We start from the raw sequence: 19106 nt of genomic DNA, 5'->3' as shown, positions 1-19106 counted from the left end.
ACAGTATATGTGCAACATGCTAACAAAAAAAACAACTTTCTTTTGGACTGCTGTAATTATGACTGAAATATACAGAATTATTTTTTTTTGAGGAGGCAACAGGCAGGATGGACAAAGGAGTAGATGTTGTATACTTTGATTTTCAGAAGGTCTTTGATAAACTGCCACACGTTATGCTATTACCAGTAAACAAGATGGAAGCCCGTGGTATTAGAGAAAGATTGGCTGACTGGCAGAATGCCAAGAGTGGGAATAAAGGAGTCGATGGATATTGTAAATATTTTTTGGTTATTTTTTATTAACCAAGAGAGAGAGTCTTGAATAGTATGGGTGTCGGGGTTTATGGGGGGAGAAGGCAGGTGTATAGGGATAAGAGGAAAAAATAGATCAGCCATGATTGAATGGCGGAGTAGACGTGATGGGTCGAATGGCCTAATTCTACCCCTATCACTTATGAACACGAACTCGAGCATCATTCCACCTTTTTAGAATTCAAGTGCTTTGTAGCTCTGGTCTGAAGATTTTTCATTTACAAAATACTTGCAATCTAAAAGCTGCTACTCACCTAAACTAAATAGATCTGTAAATAGTAAAATCTCAGTTTAGTTTTAGTTTACTTTAGAGATACAGGGTGGAAACAGGCCCTTCAACGCACTGAGTCCATGCCGACCAGCGATCATCCGTACACCAGTTCTACCCTTACACACAAGGTACAATTTACAGAAGCCAATTAATCTACAAACCTGCGCATCTTTGGAATGTTGGGGGAAATTGGAGAAAACCCATGTGGTCACAGGGAGAATGTATAAACTCTGTACAGACTCACCTCAGTACACGTGACAATAACCTAAACTAAACTAGCTAGTAAATCGACTAGTTAACAGTGCGACTTGTCCGTGATTATGCTGCTGGCCTTGCCAAGGCAGCGTGAGGTGTAAATGGAGTCAATAGAAGGGAGACACAAAAAACTGGAGTAACTCAGTGGGACAGGCAGCATCTCTGGAGAGAAGGAATGGGTCGAGACCCTTCTTCAGATAGAAGGGAGGTTGGTTTGCGTGATGGTCTGGGCTGCATCCACAATTTGTTGCAATTTCGTACGGTCTTGGATGGAGCTGTTCCCAAATCAAGTCAATTTGTAGGATTTTACAGAGCCAGCACTGGTGAATTTTCCCAGTGACTTCAGATGCCTGTAACTGAGAGTAACTAGGGCCTCTTGTAGTAACCAGAAAGTGGTATCTGGTCTCAGAAATCTATAGGAAGGCAGAGTCATTGTTATCTGATAAACCATGAGTTTTATGCCAGGTCAATTGACCACAGCTTGTGCTAGCGCTCTCAAGGTGGTGGTGAATTTCATCATCAATCTTGCCTTAGCCAAGATGCACGCCCAAGATATAGGGTCTTATCATGAACCTTTGTTGTTGGAGCAAGGTGGTTAGGTTGAGAGAGGGCCTTGGTTTTAAAGATACAGTGTGTGCCCACCCTCTCTTATACAATTCAATTACTAAGGGGTGTGTGTGAACTTTTTTCTGACGTGTAGCTGCTGCCATCAGTTTCACATTGGCTCTAAATGTTGATTTCACTCTTGCAGAAAGTTTGTTCGAGGTGAGGTTCAGCACTATTTGAGAAAGATTGAGTAAAGTGCCGTGGCAATGATTCAGCCCTGTTTGACGCAAGTCTTCACTGAGATCACATCTGTTGTGAACTCAATGGTTAGTAATATGGCTTGAGGGTGTTTGTCACATGTACCGGAAACAGGACAATGAAATTATTGCTGCACCTCGTACTATTGTTATTAATTAATTTTATTATTGAGTTGTAGCGGCACCTAGTGGTGGTTTGGGGAGGTCAGAACCCTCGTCATTGGTCGGCTCAGTCACGTGACCGCGGGGGTTTGTCCGCGGGCTTTTTAGTCAGTTTGTCAGCGCTCCTCCCAGCAGTTTTGTGTTAGCTACTCAGGCATGAGTATTGCACGAAGTTTTGTTTAGTTTTTATTTGTTAATAAAAATTACTTCACTCAACCTGCCTGGTCACGCTACAGAGTATTATACTGTGCTCTTGTATTTACAGCCCTGTGAACAATAGACAATAGATGCAGGAATAGGCCATTCGGCCCTTCGAGCCAGCACCGCCATTCAATGTGATCATGGCTGATCATCCCATATCACGTGACTCCGCTATTTTTAAGAGCCCTATCTAGCTTTCTCTTGAAAGCATCCAGAGAACCTGCCTCCACCGCCCTCTGAGGCAGAGAATTCCACAGACTCACCACTCTCTGAGAAAAAAGTGTTTCCTCGTCTCCGTTCTAAATGGCTTACTCCTTATTCTTAAACTGTGGCCCCTGGTTCTGGACTCCCCCAACACCGGGAAAATGTTTCCTAGTGAGTCCAAGCCCTTAACAATCTTATACGTTTCAATGAGATCCCCTCTCATCCGTCTAAATTCCAGAGTATACAAGCCCAGCTGCTCCATTCTCTCAGCATATGACAGTCCCGCCATCCCGGGAATTAACCTTGTGAACCTACGCTGCACTCCCTCAATAGCAAGAATGTCCTTTCTCAAATTAGGGGACCAAAACTGCACACAATACTCCAGGTGTGGGCTCACTAGGGCTCTGTACAACTGCAGAAGGGCCTCTTTGCTCCTATATTCGATTCCTCGTGTTATAAATTTGATTCCTCTTGTTATAAATCCTCTTGTTATAAATCCTCTTGTTATAAACACAAGAGCACAATATAATACTCTATAATAAAATTAATTCATAACAATAGTATTAGGTAATAATAATAGAGCAAAGCAGATGTCTGTAGTGCAACCAGAGACACAGTCCATAGAAGATCATAATCACAAAAAGCTGGAATAACTCAGCGGGCCAGGCAGCATCTCTGGAAAGAAGGAACGGGTGATGTTTCAGGAAACGTCACCCATTTCTTTCTCCAGAGATACTGCCTGTCCCGCTGAGTTACTCCAGCTTTTTGTGTCTATCTTTGGTTTAAACCAGCATCTGCAGTTCCTTCCTACACAGACGATAGTTAGTGTTGTGTAGCGTAGTGTTCAAGAACATGATGGTTGCTGGGGAAAAAGTTGTTCTTGAACCTGGTGTTCACGGTTCTCAGGCTCCTGTACCACCTTCCCGATCGCAGTAGTGAAGTGAGAGTGTGTCCAGGTTGGTGTGGGTCTTTGATATTAGCTGCCTATAGATTTTATTTTGTCAGTAGGTTGTACCTGTGATGGATTGGGCAATGTCTACCATCCTCTGTAGAGTCATGGAGTCCTATGGGCCATTCAGCCCAATTCATCCATCCATACTACCAAGATACCTCATAAGCTTGTCTCACCTGCCGGCATTTGGCCCATATCCCTCTAATCCTTTTCCTATCTATGAGACTCCTCTCATGCCCTTTTTCCTGAGCACTCGAGAAGTAAGATGGAAACAACATTTCTGTACATCCAAATTTGAAGTCTGCTGCACAGTTCCTCTCAATTGGATTTGAAGGCTGTTATGAAAATTAACAAATTAATCCAACAAATATGAATAAATAAACATCTTAACGCAGCTCTTGATAAAAAATTAAGCTCAATAAAATAGAAATTAACTCAATTAAAAGAATATAATACTAGCATTTGTTTTTAATTTCGTGCAGTCCTCCATCAAAATTAATACAGGAATATGCCCAGTCCTGGTCGTTTAAGTGGATTTGTGACCACATGATAAGGAAATTGCACATCATGTTCCACTGCTGAGATTGTAGAAATGAATACCTGAAGGAAGACCAGGATTTTAGTGTGCATGCTTGCTTGGTGGAGAAGCCCAGACCACCAGCGTTTCCCAGCCAATTCAACCCCCTTGCACTTTCCATAGCTTCATGATGTACAAAGTATTTCATGACAATTGTTTGATATTTGGGGAAATATGGCAGCCAATTTGAAAACAGTAGGGTGCAACAATAAAATGTGGCCACATGTTAGTGATCTGCCTGATAAATTGTTGGCTAGTGAATTCCCCTTCTCTTTTTGAATAATGTAATTGGATCTTCTGAATCCATGTAAAACTTCATATGGGCCTTAGATTAAAATCTCATCCAAAACATAGAACCCATATCAGTATAACACTAATGGGCCTGTCCCACTTAGGCGACTGCAGGAGACTTTGCAGTCGCCACATGTTGGTGGGTGGTTGCCGGGGAGTCGCCTTCATGGTGGCCAGGAGTTCCCGCATTCTGGGATCCAGTCGCGGCATCATTATGGTTGCTGAGAATTTTTCGACATGTTGAAAAACTAGTGGTGGCTAGAATGAAGCCGCCATGGAGAGTAGCGAGAATTCTTGAGCCGTAGGTGGGTCGCAAGGAGGTCCTAGTGGGTTGCCAGGAGGTCGAAGGTTCTCGTAGGTTCTCGTAGGTTGTAGCCGGTGCTGACCAGTGAATTTCATTGGCTCATTGGGGGGAAAAAAACATAAGCAGTAGTTTTTAGAACCAAGGATAACCAAACGGTAATGTTAAATGTCCACCGAGTTTCACAGCCGTGTATCTCTGGCTTCTCAAATGTTGTCTCCACTCCTTCTCTCCCCCCCCCCCTCCCCCCCTCCCTCTTTTAAAGGACTTAACGTACATTGTGCTAGCCGTCTTAACTACAGCGCCAACCTTCCTGTTCATTGCAGTGTGTGTCTGTATCACCTTGGCTTTGCACCGTGTGAATTTCAGACAGTGTTCCCCCCGCTTGCCCTGGCCCCCACCTTTGCAATGTGTGGGTGTGTGTGTGTGTGTGTGTGTGTGTGTGTGTGTGTGTGTGTGTGTGTGTGTGTGTGTGTGTGTGTGTGTGTGTGTGTTGCACTCTGACAGTCACCGTTCCAGTTGCCGGTTTTTCAGGCGACTGCCGGCAACTTGGCAGTCACCAGCAGACGCCTGAAAAATTGCCTAAGTGGGACAGGCCCATAACATTTACAGGATAGCGTAGAACTGAGTTTAATTTTTAATTGTCAGCCATTGTGACGCAACAGTAAGAATGTCTACACTGTGCTTGGGATTAGGCACAAGCTAATGAACTTAACATCGGGAGCCTGGGATCTCGAGATGAGATCGCCAGTTGTGGAGCTCCAACCGGCGCGGCCTTGTTGGCTTCGGAAGCCGCGGCCTCCGGTGCGGAAGCGGCCGTTCCAGGGTTCCCAGGCCGCTGGGAGGACTCTCCCGACGCCGGAGCAACATCACCCGGCGAGAACGGCCTGGAACATTGGGCCTCCGTAGAGGCAACTGTGGAGGCCTCAATGGGCCCGACTATGGGTGAACTGGGGTTGGGGACTGGACTTTGTGCCTTCCCTCCTGGTGGGAGCCATTGTGGGGGGATGTTCTATGTGTTTAAGACTCTCATTGGTGTTATGTCTATCTTTTTTTGTGTGCTGCAAAATGGCAAAAAGCATTTCACTTCATTACACCTGGGTGTATGTGAATGTGACTAATAAAATACCTTTGACCTTTGAATTGAAAATGTGATCAAGTGTGGGCTGTTAGAACCTCGGGTGTAGAACTACATGATATTAGGTCACTTATAAGGGAAGCAAATAACTAGAGCAGGTACTGTGATTACTTTTTGAAATCCATTCTCCACTTCGCTGAGATGATGCATTTCAGTGAATTGATGATTGTTGGTGCCTTCCCATTTCTTCGTCTCTGCTGGAAATCATTGAAGCATCTCGGCTCCCATAAACAGCCTTTATTTTTGTTCCTGGCCACAGGAGTGTGAGGTCCCAGGGTAGAAAAAAAGCAATTGACACTGGGTCGTAAAGCCTATGTTAATGGAAGCTAGCCCGACTTGATTTCATCTGTTCAACATTAAAATGTAAGCCTACGGTGAGAAATGTTGCATTTTGTCTCTCCAAAACTGGCTGTTATAAACGGATGGTATTTCTGGTGTGGCTCCAAGGATTGTCAATGTTTTAAAATTAGGCAAAATTAATCTTCCAGGCACTGAGTTACAAGTGAGCTCAAGATATTTGTGCTCCATTTCTTTGCTTGAAATCTCATGAAATTTAATAATTTTATTGCATTGGGTACCTGTAATAATTTTGGAAGATTTGTAAGTCTCTAAATGTCTGTAATATTCAAGAAGGAACTGCAGATGCTGGAAAATCGAAGGTACACAAAAATGCTGGAGAAACTCAGCGGGTGCAGCAGCATCTATGGAGCGAAGGAAATAGGCAACGTTTCGGCCCGAAACGTTGCCTATTTCCTTCGCTCCATAGATGCTGCTGCACCCGCTTAGTTTCTCCAGCATTTTTGTGTACCTTCTGTAATATTCAATTGCTCCCAAAGATTAAAGTAGAAGTAACTGCCTGGAGTCATCCGTGGCAAGGAGTTCTTTATATGTTGGAAGTTAATAATCTCAGCCTCTATTTAATGCTCCTGTACCTCCTGTCTGATGATAGAGGGATCAGAGGGCTGCAGAATCCTGCTGCAGTTAGTATTTAACATATTGCAATTAATGAGGTCTTGCTCTGTGCTAACTGGCAGCTGCATTTCTTCTATTGCATCAGTTGCAACACTGAAAACAATTTATTGGCTGTAATGCACTGCATATTGTCTTGTGTTTGAAAACCACATCTTCAAAATGCTTGTTGAGGAATCAAAGTACCATACTTGGAATATTGCACCATGAGAAATGTAAGTTAGTAATTTGAAAGAAATTGGAGTAAACTGGAGTTTTTTTTTTTAGGGCTGTCGTGGTCATAGACTTAAAAGAGAAAGTGGGATTGAAGAGTGGGTGGAAACCTCGTAACCCTGATGTTAATGGATAAAACAGTGTTTTCTGCTTTACACATTAAAAAGATTGTCCATCCACTGCTGTTTTAGTACAAAGGAAACAACCCGGTTGAGATCCTACATGCTCAGCTCTATTTTTTCACAAAATCTAACCACCCTGTGCTCGCATACAGTTAGTTGGCTGTAAATATGCCTTTCCTACACTTGGTCATGAGTTCTTCTTGGTGGTTTGATTGAAAGCAAATGACTTGATTTGTAATTATTCTTTGGATGTTACAAGGAGAAATGCAGTTTTAATTATCTATTTTTATTTTTATTTTTTTAAATTATAATCTTGCATTGGTAACTTAAAAAAATTATGGCAGGACTGGACATGGCCCCTGCTTGGCCAGCCTTCACCGGTAGGGTGGGGTCTGACTCCAGATGTTTATTTGGGACGTCCTTGGACTCCCATTCCTTTTTCCAAGCTGATTGGATGGTGAAATCAGCTGGTGGTGGGTTCTTCCAAATTGGTCGTCTAGATGGAAGTCGAGCAGTGGGTGGGTTGAAGATGTCCATGTGAATTGGCAGGTGAGGGGAGTTTTTGGTCTTTTGGAGCATCCTTTGAGTGAGGACTACTTGCCGGATGTGTGGAGGGGCTATGTTGGATAGGACAGGGAGCCAGGGGAGTGGTGTTGAGCGGATTGTTCCTGTGATGATCCTCATTGTTGAGTTCAATTGGGTGTCCACATGGTGTGTGTGGGATGACCTGGACCAAACGGGCACAATATTCGGTTGAAGAAAATGCAAGGACTAGTGCTGAAATGCACAGTGTGGGGGCTGCTGCCCCCCACATTGAGCCAGCAAGCTTACTGAGGAGATTGTTTCTGGACTTCACCTTAGCTGCTGTTCTTTTGAGATGTTCCTTGAAGGATAGGGTCCTGTCAAGGGTCACTCCGAGGTAGGTTGGAGTGGGGGCATACTTCAGTTTGGTCCTGCTCAGATAGATGTTTGGTTCTCTTGTGGCTTCTGTATTATGGAGGTGGAACACACTGGAGACCGTTTTTGCTGGGCTTGGTTTTAGGCGCCATCAGTAAAACAGGCTGACTTGCTATTATTGCATTGTTTCCTGAACACACTCAAATTTCCTAAATGAAAAAGAAAAAATACAAACACATTCTTTTATGCCTTCAGTCCTTTTGCATGTCCAGACACCAGGCACTATTTAAACATTAGTTTATTCAGAGTTTTTAGACTATAGCCTCTGTAAAGAAACCCAAATTTGTTTTTAAGGTACCCAATGCAAACCTGTGATGAGATTTAAGTATTGCATCATTGAAAGCTTGTTTTGTTCAGCATGCCCTTTTTTGTACTCCACATACCCTGCTCCCCTAATTTATCTCAAGCATACAACTATTTTAGTTATTTATTGACGCATCAAGTAAAGGTGAAGTGATGTATTTAAGCTCGGATGTTACAGGTCCTGTATCTGCATTTGTTAGATGTCTTGGAAGAACTCAACGGGTCAGGACCCTTCTTCATAATGAGTGGAGTAGGGGAGTTATTGCATTCATTGTTCCCCACGTGGCCTCCTTTACGTTAGCAAGACTAGGCAACTGCTTGCCTGAACACTTCTAGGCTTGTTTGAGCTCCTGGTTGCTAACACTGCTTCCTATTACCATAATGACCTTTCCATTCTCTGCCTCCTCCATTCCAGAGTGAGGCCACATTCTACTTTAGACTTTAACGATACAACGCGGAAACAGACCCTTTGGCCCACTGAGTCCATGCGGACCATCGATCCCACCAGCACTATCCCGCCACACCAGGGAAAATGAAGCCAATTACCTTGCAAGTCCTTTGGAAAGATGTTCCATGTGTTTTTCCATGCAAGTGAAATTGTATTGATTGTGGTTTGAAGGAAAACAAAAAAAAAAGAACAGGGGACCTTACATCAAGTGAAGTTAAGCTGTTTTATGTTGTTCCTAAGGAAAGAAGATAATAGTATTTTATAAACATAATGCTTGGTGTGTTTAAATTAGAAAAAAATTGCATTTTACCAATGGTATAGGTACCCCGCCAAACATAGCTTTTTTGTGCAATTACCGCTCCCAATGTTAGAGCAGGATTTAGCCCACACTTGGTTTATTTAAAATTGCATATCAGCCATCTTCATGGATTGCAAGGAATTGTTCATCTTTCAGAGTTGTTAGTTGCCATCAGGTGTTTTGGGTCTGAAGAAATGTCACCTATCCATATTCTCCAGCGATGCTGTCTGACCTGAGCAATGGCAAATATCTATCTTTGATGCTGTTTTATTAAAAAAAGACCACGGCTGGAGTAACTCAGTGGGGCAGAGCAGACAGCATCTCTGGAGAATATATATAGGTTGTGGCGGGGTCCTGTGGCGGCTCCCAAGGGTCAGGCCATCCTAACTGTCAAACCCCTCGGCACGGGAATGGTTCAGTCCAGAGGCGGCCCTTAACCAGAAGGTTTAAAGGCAAGGGTTTGGGTGCCATCTCTCTCTCGTGGACTTCCCTACAACCTGGAAGGACATAAATAAAGGTTCCTCCCGAAATACCTGGCTCCTCACTTTCATTTCGGGACCTACGTGCCACAAGGTGACCTTTCAGATCAGGACCTGACTTGAAGCATTACCTATCCATGTTCTCCCGAGATGCTGCCTGACCCACTGAGTTACCCCAGCACTTTATTTGCCACAGTTGTCTGGGGCTTTGATAATACAGCTGCTTGAGCATTGCTCATAGTTTCTGCCTTAACTGCAGATTACTACAATGCAAGAAAAACACATACCTGCACATATCATGAAAATTATGTTTGGAAGAGCAAGAAGTGATCTAATTGAACCATAAGCTAATCATTCTCTTTTTTAAAGTATTGCCTTCCATCTTAGAAACATAGAAAATAGGTGCAGGAGGAGGCCATTTGGCCCTTCAAGCCAGCACCGCCATTCATTGTGATCATGGTTGATCGTCCCCAATCAGTAACCTGTGCCTGCCTTCTCATATCCCTTGATCCCGCTAGCCCCTAGAGATTTATCTAACTCACTTTTAAATTCATCCAGTGAATTAGCCTGGGCAGAGAATTCCACAGATTTACAACTCTCTGGAAATCTTATCTTATTTGGAAATCTCTCAGCACATCTCTCTACCATCAGAAACTCACCTTTGACCCTATGACAATAAAAGGTATTGTATTGTATTAACCTTGAAATTGCCTCCTCATCTCCAATCACTCTGAACATGTTGCCACCTCTCATATCTGACCCTTTCCTGTTCATTAATACTATCTGAATTTAGCCCAACAATAGTCGAAACATGCCCTTAACGTAGCCACAAATCACATTGTAGCAATTTGTAAAAACAACATTTGTAATTTGAGGAAAATGACTGCAAAGTTAAATTATTCTTTGATTAAACTTGTGTGGAGTGCAAAGTGCTGGAGTAACTCGGTGGATCAGGCAGCATCTCTGGAGGACATGCATGGGTGTGTTTCAGGTCAGAACACTTTTTGATTCTGATTGTAGTGGGGGGGAGTTTAATTGGAGAGTCTGATTCAAGCAATGTACCAAGCCTGCGTGTCAGTTTCTTGTCCATTAAATGTATTAATGCAAGGTTAAAACATCCATTTGGTTTTGTACTGCATTCCTTCCATTCTGTTAATCCAGATGACAGGCAAGTTTTGTACAAATAATATACTTATTCAATTACTATAGGTACTATAAATAAGGGAGGATATTTGTAATCTAATATAATGTGCATTGGTTCAGCCAAAGTGCATTTTAAATTGTTGAGTCAGGTTACTGATGCCTACAGTTGATTGCCACTATGGATTGAGCTTCAAATGAAACTAAACACGTGATAACATGTGTATGCAGCAAAGAATTGCATTTCGTTGTCTGTACTGTACACTGCACAATGACAATAAATTTGAATCTGAATCTGAATCAAGCATATCATCGCAAAATATTATGCAAATTTTACGTTCTTTTCTGCGACTTAATAATAGTGCAGATCAGGAAAAATACAACATACTGTGATTCATTAACTGGATTTCAATTAACTACTGACATGGAGATGTTGGAAAGGCATAGTTAAAATGCAGCACAGCAGGTAATTGAGAAGGCAGTTATCATAATGTCTGTGAGTGCAATATGGTTGGAGTCCAAAGGTAACACTCCAGTTGTCAACAATTTAGTGAGCCATAGAAGGAAGGCCCTGTGTATTTTGTGTTCACGAGAATATTTACTTGCCTTGGAGCCTATGCAGCAAAGGTTCACAACATGGATTACTGAGATGGAGAACATTGAGAAAAATGCACTGACACTTAAAGAATGAAAAAAGTCAACTCATTGAAGCATTAAGAATTTGAATATTTGACAAGATGCAGACTATTTTCTTTAGCTTGCAAACTCTAGAACCAAGGAGGTTGCTTTCGTGTTCAATATAGAGAAGGGGAAATTTCTTCACTTGGAGTTGAGACTCTTTGAAATTCAGTACTCCAGAGAGTTGTGGATACAGTTGGGAGAAGTGAGGATTGGGGAGCTAAGAGCAATTCCAGTCAAGGACCATGGATGGTGGAATGGATCTACCATGGTTCCTTTTTCTTTTATTTAAATATTATCATACTAATCATACCTATATAAGTGAAGCAAGATACTTTTCATTTGGCTCTTGTCTACACAAGCAAATAAAGATAATTGCGTGACTATGAAGAAGGCATCTTAGTGGGGAACAATTTTGTGCAATGTTCTCATTTGTAATTGTTTTTCTTTGTGTTGAGAATCATTTCAAATTTCTGGATATTAGCCTGCATGAAGTTGTGAAGTCTAGACATTGTCTCGGAAGAGCAGATGCTTAAGAAGCACTGTTTTTCTAACCCTGTCATTGTGATGGTGTAACAATTTTCATGCCAATTTTGCTCAATCAGTAATTGTGAGAAAAACAGCTCCTTGTTAGGGCCACTTGCTGGAAGATCAGAAGAAACCCTGTTTTAGCACATAGGCTAGGACAACCCTTTAATGAATGATGGACAATTGGAGTTTTTTTTTTGAAGGAAACTGAAAAGAATTCGTTGATCCCACAGAATCTCTCTAAGGGGAGCAGAATATATTTTCCCATGTCTTGACCAATATTCAGCCTTGAACGCCAACAGCGTTTCCGCTATAGTAACAAGGGCAAAATAGATAACCTGGTAATTAATCACGATCATATTGACCGTGCTACACTTTAGAGGTTCTTAATTGCCTGCAAAGCACATAGCGATGTCCTGCATCTGTGAAAAATGCTGTGCAAAATGCACGTTTGCTGAATCTCTGAGAAAGGGTGGCTGCCCTCTAAATGACCAGATTTAACTATTCCCTCCTCACACCCACCACCACCTAATGGACAAGAGAATATGAAATATTTTGGTCACCCAAAAATGTGAGCAGATTCATCTTCTAAGACAAAATATTAAAGATTCGCGTGAGATTTGCAATATTAACTATTTATTTTCTCAAGAGTAAGGCGGGTTAATGCAAAAATGTCTTTGTAGCAGATCTCTGAAAACATTCCAATTTCACATTATAGATGCTAACTGCTTTCAATCATTCTTTTTAAATTTGGGGGAAAAAGTTGAGGCAGAACATGACTAGCAGGTATTTGCAAGTATTGAGATTCCCCTTCGATAATCCAGCAACAAGTAGCTGTTAATCAGTGTGTGACTACCAAATAATTGGTCCAGCTCTACAAGAGCAATAAATGTTCAAGAAAAGTAAATTGCTTTGGAGATTACATTGAACTATCTGCGCTAAGAGCAATTAACTCCAGGGTAAAATATAATTTTATTAAATTAGATTTACAAATGATTGGTTTGGAAATATTAACTAAGTTTCTCTATTTTGATCAATTTTTTGTCAAATATATTATGTTCCGACATCACGTGCATCTGTCATGAATCAAAGGAAAAAAAGCTGTGTAGGAAAAGAGCAACTGACAGCTCGGAGGTATTTGCCCAATTTGAACACTGATATTAACGCACGCAGATATTTGTAAGAAATGCTTGTGACACACATTCCTTTTCAATTTTCCGATATTACCAGATCCTGGTAGGCATTTTATCAGGGAGCCACACCCATTCTTATATCTGAAGCAGAGTTACGTTTTCTATTAGCTTAGCCTGCCCCTTTTAACATTACCTGTCTAAATTGGGCAATCTGTATAATTGGGCAATCTAGAACAACTGAAAAAGTTTAACCTCATTGCAAAAGTCCCCTTGTATTATTTCACCTATTGATTCTGTACTACTTCATAAAATGTTGATTCAGCTTCCAGTCCTATCAATACAAAATGTGTTTACTAATTATTAGTAAATAATTGCTCAAATACTGCTCAAATCTGTTAGTTTGCAATAAGGTGTTAAAAAACCCAACAGATTTGTGTTTTAAATATATCTAGTTTTTGTTCAGTCTGATATTTTAAGATTGCATGCGGTGTGGAACATATTTTCAGTGTGACCAAATAGAAGATCTGTGTTTAATTCGATTTTTTATATTCATATTCTCTTACGCCATTGGAGAAAGCCACACAGCCCTTCAGGGCAGCTCCTGGAACAATCAGATCAGTGACATGGATAGAAAGTTGGTTGGCAGACCGGAAGCAAAGAGTAGGAGTGAACAGGTCCTTTTCAGAATGGCAGGCAGTGGCGAATGGAGTGCCGCAAGGCTCGGTATTGGGGCCGCAACTGTTTACCATATATATTAATGATTTGGAATAGGGAATTGGGAGCAACACTAGCAAGTTTGCGGATGACACAAAGCTGGGTGGCAGTGTGAACTGTGAAGAGGATGTTAGGAGGTTGCAGGGTGGCCTGGACAGGTTGAGTGAGTGGGCAGATGCATGGCAGATGCAGTATAATATAGATAAATGTGAGGTTATCCATTTTGGCAGCAAAAACAAGGGGGCAGATTATTATCTCAAAGGGGTTAGGTTAGGTAAGGGGGAGGTGCAGCGAGATGAGTCCATACCTCCCATTGATTAATCAAAGTATCAAATGGATAGCTACCTGAACAAATAATGATTATTTTGAGTAATTAAAAAATATATCCAACAGATAACTACAAAAGAAATTGTGGCATAGCAAGGAAATACTCAGGACTGTTGGGTTGTAATATTTAAAAAAACACAATGAACTAGCATTTGTGTAGTGAGTTGATTTTGCAGTGGTGCTGTTATTGGTATGGTGTTACTGTTGCGTATCTACATGTAAAGTAAGGTGTCATAAATAGTAGCAGGGCCATTGGGTGATGGACAGATGTTGAAAGACTTAAGGGCCTGTCCCACATGTGTCCTTAGCACGCAAATTACGCGACCTCGTGGTCGCGTTGAGGCGCACGGCATCGTATGGCTGCGCGGGGCCAGTCCCACTGAGAAGCACGGAGGGGTATGTAGTTGTGTGCGACATCGCGCGGGGCTCCGAAATATTTGTAGCGAACGAAATCTTCGCTTGCCAACTCGCGGAACTGACGGCCAAAGTGGGACAGGCCCAAGACCCTGGCGCGACGCAACGTCTCACCTCCAACAGCAGCAGAAGCAGGCAAACGATCGTCGAGCTCGGCCTGGGGCTCATGGCCGTTACGGTCCAGATCCGCCCCCACTTCCACTCCCAGAGCGGGGCCAAGAAAATTGAAGATAAACACAAAATGCAGGAGTAACTCAGCGGGACCGGCAGCATCTCTGGAGAGAAGCAATGGGGGTACGTTTCGGGTCAAGACCCTTCTTTTCCGATTGAAGAAGAGTCTCGACCCGAAACATCACCCATTGCTTCTCTCCAGAGGTGCTGCCGGTCCCGCTGAGTTACTCCAGCATTTTGTGTCCATCTTCAAATGACGTCACGCGGTCCAGACGGCTGTGCGTACGCATGAAATAGCGCGTGACCTTCATGGGACCATCGCGGCACAACGCGACCACGAGGTAGCGTAATTTGCGTGCCAAGGACACATAAGTGGGACAGGCCCTTAAGATAAAATTCCTGTTCTTTCAATTGATGCTTCAGAAAATTCTGATAAAATGACATCTCTGACAATGCAACACTCCCATCAGGCGTGTACTAAGTATGAGGATGGTTATATGCTGAGGTACCTAGAGTGACATTTGAGCTGACAAGCATGATGACGAGTTGGGAGTGCTGCCACTGAACTGGCATTTAATAGTTTTGCTCCGATATCCCAAAGCAACATCCTTATGGTGTATCTTGGTGCATCAAACTATTTTCCTGGACAATTAATGGCAGCAGCAAAGCAAATCTTCCATTGCAATATGTGTTTCCACTGCAATGAGAGTTGAGCAAAAGGAAATGACTCTTTTTGGAAGAAAATTGGCTGAAATTCTTTCGAGCTATCTTTTCACGGAACTCCGGTTTCCACGGTGTCATAATTGTCATTGTGACATTGTAGTGAAACAGAACTTGATGGGATCATGCATTGATCCATCCAAATGAATAGCCATCAAAAGGAATGTCCCTTTCATTTTAAACTAGACCAGGTGCGGACCCGTTGGGCTCCGTCCCCCAAGGCAATATTCCACCACTCACCCATAGCCCCCAACTGCGCAGGTGTGGCTGATGGGTTCCCGTTGTGACGCCAGAGTTCCCCGTTGTGACGCGTGTCACGGCAACCCTCCCCCAATTCTGCAGGCTCGGCCGGCAAGTGGGAGCACGACTGCGACATTTTTAAAGTTCAAAATGGCAATAACCATAAAATATAAAATATAAGATCAATGTGAACGCATCTCACTCTCCCTCTTCAGTCCCCTATTCCCCATCTCCATTATCCTCCCTCTCCCCACCCTTCTTTGCTTCCTCCCCATTCCCCCTCCCCATCTCCATTACCTCGCCATCCCTCTTCCTGTCCCTATCCTCCATTACCCTTCATCCACAGCATTCCCTTCCTCTTCACCCTCCCTCTTCTTTACCCTCTCCTCCTCTCCCGCTCCTTCCCTCACTTCTCCCTCCCTCTCCTTTCCCCTACCCTCAGTCACTCCCTCGCTCCATAAACCCCCCTCCTCTCCCTCTATTCCCCTGCTCCCCTCTCCTCTCCTCACCTCCCCATCCCACCCCCACTCTCCCTCTTCACCACCCCCACTGCCCTCCTCTCCCTCTATCCCCCACTCCCTACCTCCCCTCTCCCTCTATCACCTCCCCTACTTCCCCTTCCCTCTCCCTACCCTCCTCCTCTCCCTCTATCACCCTGCTCCCCCACTCCTCACCTCCTCCCTATCCCGCCCTCCCAATACGAAAATCAGGATTTTTAAAAATTAAACCTCCCCCCCCCCCAATGAAAATCATGATTTCTGTTTTAAATGGAATTCTCAATTAAAATCATGTTTTTTCTTTGAAATAACCTAAACACAATGTTTGCTGTTAATGAAAACGGAAGAATTTGATTAAAAAGGAGGGTTTTTTTGGGGAATAAAAACAATCACAAATTCTTTATGTAAATAAAATTTGGGATCCCATTGTGACGTCATTGTGACGTCGAACGCGGCTGATAGGCAGGGCAAGTGGAAAAGTGGTTTTGTAAAGTTTAAAATATCAATAACTTGTAAAATATAACATCAATCTGAACGAAACTTGGCTATTAGAAACCCAGGACAATGGTGAGTAAGGTGGGCCAAAAATTGTAGGGCTATCGTGTACCAGTTTAGCTGTGTTTCGGGAAATCATCCACATACAAACAAACAAACAAACGAACAAGGTGAGAGTTTTAGTCAAATATATATAGATATTAACAGGACAAATGACTAAATGTGCTCTCATTTGGGAACTATACTTGGATGATTTTGTGTTTTTTCGTATGTCCCAGGATATGAAGCACACGATGACTGGTGGTCCTACCCTAAAAGAAACCAGAATTGTTTCTAGCACCTATGGTAATCCATCTGAGGGAATCATTGAAGCTGAAACATATAGAGGTAATGATAGTTTTACATTTTTTTTTTACAAGGCTCATATAATGTTAAATTTTTCATAATTGGAATATGTGTATTTCAAGTTCTTTATTCACATTTATATTTCAATAATAGTTGCATTATTTGATCATTCTTCTTTCATAAAGACAATTCAGCAATGCTACAGACACTTGTGAGGTTGCTCTCAGAAAAAGTTTGTCTTAAAAGGTGGAATGTAGACAAATTGGACCACATTTATCATTCTCATGCCATAAAAATGACTTGCAATAATTACTAAAATAATTGAAATCCTTATCTTTTTGAAGTCTGAAATGGTTTAAATATTTGTTTCTGATGTATGTGCTTTTGTGGGTTTTCATTTGTATAAAGCTAGAGGCATTTGAGGTGAAAAATGCGGATCTATTGCCATTAATAGATCTTATCAAGTTGGTTCTGTGAGCCGGGATAGATCAGTCCCCTGCAAATTCCGATCAAGTTGATGTTTCTGAAAAGAGCTACGAAAGTAGACCAATTTTTGTCCGTTGGATCTGGAACTTTTTTTTCCTTAAAATATATATGTAAATATTTTTTTGAAAGTTACTTGAATCTTTCCTGCACATTACTGGCTGGGTTAAAAGGAACTCATCTTGTTCTTTTGCCAATTACATCATCGATGCCTTTCGTTAACTCCCTTCTAAACCCAAAAAAAATTCATTTACTAAAACATTTCGATCTTGTGCACCTCAATTAATTATTTGTTATTTTTTCTAAGAATTGCAATCCCAATTTCTCTATTCTCTCTACATTACTCAAATCGCACATCCCATGTAACTTCCCCTCCCCTTCCCAGTTCTCCCACAGCCCACTATCTCCGCCTCTTCCTTTCTTCTTCCCGCCCCCCCCCCACATCAGTCTGAAGAAGGGTCTCGACCTGAAACGTAACCTATTCCTTCGCTCCATGGATGCTGCCTCACCCGCTGAGTTTCTCCAGCATTTTTGTCTACTGAGGTTTTAATTATGTGAACACTGAAGAATCCTGAGTAAACTTAATCAGAGCATGCCTTTTTGGGCTTTCCGAAAGTTATGTCCAGAATTGATCATAATTCTATGGCTGGGACCAATGCATGATTTATAAAAAAACGTTATTACCATTCTGCTATAGGTATCTATTTGTAAAGCAGGGATCTGTTGGGCTTTTTAGCAGCCTACTCGTCGTAACTTATACGTTCAAAGATATTTGTTTGCAACCCCTCTATCTGTTCCTGGATTCCTTTTAAAATTGTTTCATTTAGCTTATACTGTCTCTTGTATATGTCTAATCAAAATGCTTCACTTCATACTTCTCTCCGTCAAATCTCATCTGCGCTGCGCATGCACTCTTTCCTTAGTTTAGGCTCCCAGAAATATTCCTATCCTGCTCATTGTTTACTGTATTTACAAATGCCTGTCAACAGAGATTGACATTATACCCTTGTCTAAGTGAAAAAGAACAATGTCACAGAAGCATAACCTATTCATGTGCACCTCCTCCACTAAATTTATATATAGTAGCAGAAGCTACTATATCAAACCCTCAAATTTTTTGATTTAACTGTACAAGACTTAACTAGCATATTACATTTTTATTTCAATGTCTGGAGGAAAAGCTGGGAACACAGCGGGGTCAGGGAACATTCAGCGAGAGAGGAAAAATATTAACAGGGAATATTTTGCAATCGACATTGAGCACTGTCGACCGACCCTCCACTCATTTCTGAAATAAAACAAAAACATGCAATCTTTGCCAGCATGAGCTTGGAAAACTAGAGGGAGGGTTTACCCAGGCCACATTGGGGGGGGAAAGCATCTCTTAGTATGGGGTATCGCACGAGTTGGCCAAAACAATTCATCCCTTGGAAAAAGTGAAACAATAATAGATTGTCAACCTAGTTGTGCATCCAGACCCAGTGAAACAGCTGCACTCGGAATGTTTCTGAGAATGTTTTTAAAAGCTTTTAATAATTTAATTTATACAAGTAACTTAAAGATTGAAACATCTTAAGCTGAAAAACATTTAAATATATTTTAAAATATCTTGAAAGCATTATGCATCCTGTTGCCCTGAAGTGAATTGCAGACAGCAACTTCAGGATTTCTGTTCGCATACGTGTGGTAATCTTGAAATTGATGTCAATTCAGTAGAATAATGACATGAATGCTGTCAGTTTCCCTGTCGCAGTGTCACAAAATCCATTTACTCTTCCATGGGATGATCTTTTGTCAACAAATTTAAAATTTGCTTTCTCAGATTGGCATGCTGCTGTCCATCAACCAAATCCATCATTTACACGCTGCCTAGTTTGATTATTTTTTTTAAACTGAAGTTTAATTAAAATATTGTATTTCAGGTTTGCTCTCCGAAATTATCCTAAATACTACATTTTGGAGTTAA

The 19106-nt window shown here is 41.9% G+C and overlaps 1 protein-coding gene across 4 annotated transcripts in view; it reads left to right on the top strand.

Annotated features, from left to right (window-relative positions):
• The window catches only part of arfip1 (ADP ribosylation factor interacting protein 1), a 110064-nt gene that overhangs the window by 42305 nt on the left and 48653 nt on the right, over positions 1-19106 (top strand). For all 4 annotated transcript variants that reach the window (XM_033017450.1, XM_033017442.1, XM_033017464.1 and 1 more), the window contains one exon: positions 16591-16699. In XM_033017450.1, the coding sequence (XP_032873341.1) occupies positions 16591-16699 (109 nt within the window). The remainder of the gene's footprint in view (positions 1-16590; positions 16700-19106) is intronic.

The sequence above is a fragment of the Amblyraja radiata genome, chromosome 1 (assembly GCF_010909765.2).
Source record: "Amblyraja radiata isolate CabotCenter1 chromosome 1, sAmbRad1.1.pri, whole genome shotgun sequence".
In the NCBI taxonomy this organism is placed as follows: Eukaryota; Metazoa; Chordata; class Chondrichthyes; order Rajiformes; family Rajidae; genus Amblyraja; species Amblyraja radiata.
This window is presented reverse-complemented; position numbering and strand designations above follow the sequence as displayed.